The following is an 8292-nucleotide window of genomic DNA, read 5'->3' on the forward strand; positions in this document are numbered from 1 at the left end:
CACAATTCACAAATGTGTGGGGGCCCTCCTGAGACTGACACCCTCAAGGTTGTCCACACTGAGCCTCCAAAATTTGTCATGTACCTTTAAATTCTTCTAACTTTATACTGGCTCCAACAATGGGCTTCTGCTCCAGAGTATCTGCCCCAGTACCCTGTCATTCATCGTATTTGCCCATCTTTCCAATCTGGAGAGCAATGGTTTGCCCTGTGACCTGAATTCTCTGATGGATGTAAGAAACTATGATGCTTTTCAGTTTCTTTGTGTTTTACTCTTGTTGTGAGCAACAGTGACAACTTCCAAGATCCTTACATACTGAACTGGAAAACAAAAATCCCCCTAATCATTTGGTTTTAGTTTTTTAGCATCACATATTTATTGTTCTTGCAAATATTTTCTCAACATACTGATATATTTGTGTGTTAATAAAATTTAATAAAATCAAAACTTTGATTTAGTATAAATCAAAAAACAGAAATGTCAAAAAACAAAAAGAATATAAACTTCTGTTATAATATGTATTCCCTTTTCTTTTTTTGATTTTGTTTTGGATTTTATTTATTTATTAGAGAAAGAGAGAACGAGCAGGGGAAAGAGGAAGAAGTAGACTCCCGGCTGAGCAGGGAGCCCAATCTGGGGTTCAATCCCAGGGCCCTGGGACCATGACTTGAGCCAAAGGCAGACACTTAACCAAGTGAGCCACCCAGGCACCCCTAATTAGTTGATTTTAATATAAATTACAGATACAGAAACACTACACAAAGCAAATGTGTATCTAATTTATCATGAGGTAAGTACCTTTGTCACTACCACCCAGATCAAAGGGAAAGAAAGAACATTCATAGAAACCCCAGAACCTTCTGCATTACCCCATTATAATCACAATCCTCATTTCCCCACAAGTAACTATCTTTGCAATCATCACTTTACTACCTTTCTTTCATCAACCAAATTTGCATCACCACACACTATAGCTTAGTCTTGCCCATTTTCTAAAAATTTCATGTATTCTTTACTCCCTTTAATCTGTAAATCTTTTCACCATTCCTTTCTTTTCCTTATAATCCATTTGTTGCACTCACAAGGTGTTTTGACAGTAGTTTCCTGTAGTCTGGATTTTGGTGATGTCACCCTTATGGTACACTAAAATATATCTTTCTGTTTTGCACATATTTTCCGTAGATTGGCAGCTGAATTCAGCACTGATAAGACTAAGCTCCACAGGGAGACACATGGTATTCAAAATGGCACAAAGTAGGGTGCCTAAGGTGCTCCGTTGGTTAAGGATCTGACTTTAGCTGGGGTCATGATCTCAGGGTCATAGGACTGAGCCCCACAATGAGCTCCATGCTCACCAGGGAGTCAGCTTGAAGACAGTCTCTCTCCTCCTCTGCTCCTCCCTCTCCTCTCTCTCTCTCTCTCTCTGTCTCTCTCAAATAAATAAATATATTAAATAAAATAAAATGGGAAAAGTAGTGATAAGGAGAAAATTTTAAAAGTACTAAGAGAAAAGAAAACCATTACTTATAAGGAAAGCCCTGTTAAGACTACCTGCTGATTTTTCAGCCGAAATTCTGCAGGCCAGATATGTTCAAAGTTGTTAAAGTAAAAAACCTACAACCAAGAATACTGTATCCAGCAGGGCTTTGGTACAGAATAACAGGAGTTGTAAAGAGTTTCTCAAATTAAAAAAAAATTTAAGACTTTATTTGTTCATGAGAGACACAGAGAGAGAGAGAGAGAGAGGCAGAGACAGAGGCAGAGGGAGAAGCAGACTCCATGCAGGGAGCCTGATGTGGGACTCGAACCTGGAACTCCAGGATCATGCCCTGGGCCGAAGGTGGTGCTAAACCCCTGGGCCACTGTCACTGCCCCCCCCCCCACAAAAACGTTAAAGGAATTCATGACCACTAAATCATTCACAATAAATGAAAAGGGGACTCTTCGAGTAGAAAGGAAAGACCATAAGCAGGAGTAAGAAATGTAAGAAGCACAAAGCAAAAAAAAAAATTAAGTATATCTATAAAAATCAGTCAAGGGATTCACAAAATAAAAGGATGTAAAGTATGATATCATATACCTAAATGTTAGGGGGTGGGGAGAGGAGTAAAGAATGGGTTCAAATTTAAGCAACCACAACTTACTAGAGACTGTTATGTGCTTAGATGTTATATATAAACCAAATAGTAACCACAAATCAAAAACCAGTAATATGTAAGAAATAAAGAGAAAGAAATTCAATCATATTAAAGAGAGCCAGCAAGCCATGAGAGAAGAAAGACACAGAGAACTATAAAAATAACCATAAAACAAGTAACAAAATGACAATAAGTACACCTGTAAATAATTACCTTGAATGTAAATGATAACGTCTCCAAAAGACATATGTGATGGAATGAATATAAAAGTGAGACCCACCCATCTGCTGCCTACATGAGATTCATTTAAGGCCTAAGACACATGCGGATGGAAAAGCATTGCTCATGCAAAAGAAAAGAAAGCCAGGGTAGTGATAATTATATCAGACAAGATAGACTTTAAAACAAAGATGTAACAAGAGACAAGGACATTATATTCCAACAAGAAGATGTAGCAATTTTAAATATTTATGCATTAAACATAGGAGCATCCACATCATAAAACAGCTCTTAATAAACATGCAGGACATAATTAATAGTGACACAATAAGACTAGGTGACTTTAATACCCCACTTACATCAATGGATAAATCATTCAGAAAGTCAACAAGGAAATAGTGGCTTTGAATGACACATTGGACCAGGTAAATCTAACAGATATATTCAGAACACTCCATCTTAAAAGAGCAGAATACATATTCTTTTCAAGTGCCCATAGAACAGTCACCAGCATACATAGATATATTATCTTGGGAAAGTAGTCTCATGTGCATAGTTTTTTGACCCCTGCTTAGCCACATTAGAATGGCATAAATATTAAAATGGTGGTGTGTCAGGAAAGGGGCTGAGATGGGACAATATAGGAACTGAGATGTGGGTTAAGCTCACTGTAGAGCAGGACAGAAATATAGCTGAGGGAGAAGGGAGATAGAATGCCCTTTGTCAGGTTGAACAATGTAAAGAAAGCAGGGAGAAGAAACCAGGGGCTTCCCCATTTGCCTTCCTTGCACTCCTGCCTCAGCCCAGGGACACAGCAAGTTCAGCTCCCTCTTGTCACTTCAGGTCCCAGAACTCGGCCCATTGATCTCACACATTTGGGACTGGCATGATAATATGAGTCATAGCAGAGAAGAAAATGCCTGTGTCCAAGACTTTCCCTCCTCACCCTGAAAAAGTCCACCAATTAGAGATGTGCCTGAATTAACACACATCTGGCCCTGAGGATGGGAAGGAGGCAGGATTGTGGAGTGAGTTCACTCTCACAACTGCCAGTCCTATCCCCAGGTTCCTGTTGGACCTGGGAGCAGGAACCTCAAGAAAAGGTTGAGGCCTAAGGCTGGACTTGGGGTCACTCAGAACAAATAGAGAAAATCGTGGAAACACAGGACAACATACGGAAAGGTGACCCAGCACCTAAAATCCAACATAGAGTCAGTTGCCACTGAATGAGTTATAGTCTTTCTTGTTTGCCCAAAGAGCTTAATGTACTAAAAAATATCACATACATTTTGTACATTTACATTGTAAGATGTATTATATTTACAGAAAAGTATATAAATGTATATATCCAGTTAAAATATACTAATGAGATCTCCCATGTAGGAACCATCTGATTATAAATTGGAACACCTTCAGTGTGTTAAAACGCCCTTGAAGCATTTTGTAGAGTTCCTCTGTGCATCACAAACCACTTGGTGTTGAAAATGATTATTTCAGATTGAATTAGTGCTTTCACATTACTCAGGTCCATGATGATGAGTCCATGACTGTCCATAGGACACAGCTAACCCTTGTGGAGATGATAGCAGCGTTTCATGACATCTCGAAAGGCCTCAATAAATTTGTCATTACGGAGAGTGAAGATAAATGGGTTCAGAAAAGGGGTCACCACTAAAACCATCAGTGATGCTACCCTATTATACTCTGCTGCCTGTGTTTGCTTGGGTTTCACATAGAGGAACAAGCAGGTGCCATACCCGATCACGACAAAGGTGAAGTGGGACGCACACGTAGAAAAGGCTTTCCTCCGCCCAGAGGCTGAGGGAATCTTGAGGATGGTGGAAATGATGTAGGTGTAGGAGATGATTGTAGGGATCAAAGAACCAACAATAATGAACACAGCCATTAAAAAAAGGATAAACTCTGTGAAAAGGCTGTCATCACAGGATAATTTGAGCAGTTGCCCTCGGTCACATAAAAAATGGTCTAATACATTTGATTTGCAGAAGGTAAGCTGAAATGTGGCATACACTGGCCAAATTTGAAATAGGAACCCAAACACCCATGACACAATGACCACCCAGATGCAGGTGTGGCTGTTCATAACGATGTTGTACCTCAAGGGGTTACAGACAGCCACGTAACGGTCCACAGCCATTGCTCCAATTAATACCAACTCCGATGTACCCAAAGAAAGGTACAAATATAATTGTGCACTGCAGGCTGGCAAAGATATTGCCTGCATCTCAGGAAGCAGCAGCCCCCAGAGCATCAAGGGGATGGCAACTGATGTAATCAGGATCTCTAGGACAGAGAGGTGGCCAAGGAAAAAATACATGGGGGACTGCAGACGTTTATCAACACAGACAATCACGATGATGAGCATATTTCCCATGACTGTCACTGAGTAGAGAAAGAAGAAAGTGGCAAAAAGAATATTGTGTTGTTCTTTGGAGCCATGGAAGCCAAGTAGATAAAATTCAACAGCACTAGAATAATTCTTCAACATTTAGTCCTGCGTCTTGTCTTTTATGAAATCTAAAAAACAAAGGGGAGTTCACATGCTTCTAAATTCAAAGGACTAAGTTTATTCTCAGGCAGAGGAAATATCATCTCTGCTCGTAGGCTCCACATCATGACAAGTGGATTCATCTTCTACTATTCTCTGTACAAGGTTGATGTTAAATGTCTTATGAAGAAAATACATATGAAAATACACACACACACATATATATATGAAGATGAGCAATAATTACCAATACCACATCCTAGGCAGGAAAACCTACCCACTCACCCCTGCATGCACCCTAATCTTTCTACTCACTGGCCCTTCTGCCTCCAACTCTGCTCTGACCTGCCACCCTGTCCACTTCCTGATCACAATGTGCTCGTTTATACCACCAACCTTTCCCTATTGAATGCCCTAAACTATCTTTTCTGCCTCTTACCTCCATACCCTACAAAATCCTGAGAATCCCACCCAGATATGGTTACTTCTTTCCTTCCTCTCCTCTGAATGTGGGCTCCATTTGCCTTAGTTCACTTGAAGTTCTCACTTCAGTTATCTTAATCATCATTTCAGCCTGTCACTAGAGCCAGTTGGTAGGGAGGTGGGATCTACCTGAAAATTGTCATAAAATCAGATCTATATTGAGACAAAGTATTGAGTCTTTCCCTGTCTTCTGGGGAGTTGGCTCCCTGGAGTGGAGTATCCACTTTCTTCCTCCTTGTTCTCATCATGAAAGCCATCTCTGTGTCTCATTTCAGTGACTGTGACTCCTCCTGGCAGGAAGAATCTCATTAGTTTCCAGTTGCTAACTTCTAGCTCTGAGATTATTCCTTTTGTCACCAGATGATAGCAGGGAGTAGGAGTCCAGAGGACTGAAGAGGAGGCTGGAACTTTCATCCCCAACTGACAATTTCCATCCTGGCACCAAGAGACAAGAAAATAAGCAACATCCTCTGCCCTCCCTGTGTCTCAAATCTCTAGTTTCAGCAAAGAGATAAGACCGCCAAAAGGGCAGCCTGTCTCTATTTACAACCAGCCATGGTCTGCATCCCATGGAGAAGCTTGGAAAAGTCCCCAGAGACTATCTGCTGTTTATGTCCACCCATTTTCTCCAGAGTCGTACCAATAAGGAAAAGCATATCTGCTTAGTATATCTGGGTCCCTCCTCACCACATGCAGGTCATTGTTCAGATGTCTCCAACCAGGAGCCCTCTCTAGTCACGCTCTCTAAAACAGTATAAGCACATCTTCACATTCTATCCTCCTATTAGGCAGAACTTTCTTCTTATTGGTTCTCACCAATAGCTGAAATTGAAGTACCTTTGTCTTTCTTGTTTACTACCACATATCCAGTGCCAAGAACAGTGTCTGACACAGGTTATGTACTCTTTTCATATTTATTCAATAAATTTATCCAAACAAGTCAGTGAATGCATAAAGAGTATCCACCCTGACCTGTTTTTCCTCCTGTTACAAAATAAGACCCTCTCTTCACTCTTCACTAAAGCATTGTCTGGTCAATCTGTGCTCTCTCTCCCTGGAGATCCCCTACAAAATGGCAAGCTTACATGAACAAGAAATAAGGACAAATGAGAGAGCAGGGTCTTAGGTCATGACAGAGAGCTGTGTCTATCACCAGCACTGAGAAGAGCTGAATTGGGTCTCTGCTATGGAGGGAGGATTTTATTTGAGCTCCTCCGTTACGCAGCTCCCTTAGCCCACGCTTCATGCTCTAGTGAAGGTGTCCTCATTTTGGACAGCAATGAACCCCAGAACTTCCCATGCTGATCCTCCCTTACTCTTTCCTTCACAGACGGGAGCCCAGGCAGACACTCACCTCCAGAGAAAGGGTCTGAACTGGAATGTTCTATGGCTCTCCAGGGATCAGCCTAGGCTACCTCCTTCCTGACTAGTACACAGCATGCTCTGTGGCCCAGAGCAAGCTGCTGCTGTCCTCACTCTCAACACAGGAGAAAATTGTCCCCATACAAGTACTTAGAAAAAAAGTCCAATAATAATAGTGCTCTGGAATCCCAATTGTCTCCTTCTGTCTCCCTCCCTCCTTCTTTCCTTCTCCTGTCATCCCCTCAGAGAGTTATTCACTGAGAAACTAAACTTGTCAAATTCAGAGAAGCTCAAGGGATGAAGTCAAGGAAAAGCCAGAGAAACTTTCACCTTTCCTCCCGAGACTAATCAGATTTAAAACATGGAGAAGTTTTGTGTCAAGGGCAAACTTGAAGTCTCCTAGTCAGGGGTTTCTCAATGCCCAGGCTGCCTTCTACCCAGTCCCCAAGTCCTGGTAATCACCAAATAGTCTGAGCTGTAAGCAGCCAGCCCCTGCTCTCTTCTGTGCCTCTACATGTTGGACTCCCTGCTCAGCCAGGAGTCTGCTTCTTCCTCTCCCTTTGCACCCCCCACCCCTGTTGATGCTCCCCGCACCATGGTGCTTCTTTCCCCTCCCACTGCTGGTGCTCCCCCCTCCATGATGCTTTCTCAGCAATCTTTCACTCTCTCAAATAAATCAATAAAATCTTTTTTTTAAAAAAAAGTAGCCAACAACTAGCCTCTGTCAAAGAGTTTTTCATCTGAAAGTTCTAAGAATCCTACGTTACCCAACAAATTTCTGCACTCCCCCTCTACAAGACACTCTCTGACTATAGTTACCGAAACTCTGGTAAGAAAGAAATAGGATCTGCCCTGCAAACCAACTTCAGGATCTGCTAATGCCACAACCCGTTCCCATCTCTGCAACACACACACACAATTCCAACTGTGGCTCTTCAGCCACAGTTTCCTTTGTAGGTCTTCAAATGCTATCAGGGCACCTTCCTGAGCTACTTGAAGTGACAGGTAAGGGCATAAGACCAACATAGAGAACTGACAAAAAAAAATAGTACATAAAAGTAAGGATGGCTGGGGTACTGAATAAAATAGCAAAATCACAATTAAAATATTTATGTTTACCTCAATAAAACATTTTTCATTTATCATTAAGTTGGCACAACACATGGCAAAAAATAATAATTTTTTAAAGATTTTATTTATTTATTCATGAGAGACAGAGAGAGAGAGAGAGAGAGAGAGGTAGAAAGACAGGCAGAGGGAGAAGCAAGCTCCCTGCAAGTAGTCCGATGTGGAACTCAATCCCAGATCCCAGGATTACGCCCTGAGCCGAAGGCAGACGTTCAACCGCTGAGCCACCCAGGCGTCCCCAAAAATAAAATTTTATACGGGGATATAAGACAGATGCAAACGTCTTTCTCAGTAACGTGTGATTTTCCTGATCTACCTTCTAGAGCTGAGCACTATTAGTTTTTGTTGTGTCCAAATTTTCTATGAATATATAAGTTTGTCTATATATGGTCTTTATTTGCTATTTTAGTAAGCCTATTGTCCTGCTTCTTTCTTGTTATACCTATATGTGTG

At 41.3% G+C, this 8292-nt stretch overlaps 1 protein-coding gene across 1 annotated transcript; it reads right to left on the minus strand.

Annotated features, from left to right (window-relative positions):
* Positions 1-2565: 2565 nt before the first annotated feature.
* On the minus strand, positions 2566-4993 carry LOC112651008 (olfactory receptor 9A1-like). The gene has a single exon (XM_025433931.3). It carries the CDS (start codon positions 4864-4866, stop codon positions 3922-3924), a length of 945 nt encoding a protein of 314 aa, XP_025289716.1. The 5' UTR covers positions 4867-4993; the 3' UTR covers positions 2566-3921.
* Positions 4994-8292: the final 3299 nt, after the last annotated feature.

Source organism: Canis lupus, chromosome 16, assembly GCF_003254725.2.
Source record: "Canis lupus dingo isolate Sandy chromosome 16, ASM325472v2, whole genome shotgun sequence".
NCBI classification, from domain to species: domain Eukaryota; kingdom Metazoa; phylum Chordata; class Mammalia; order Carnivora; family Canidae; genus Canis; species Canis lupus.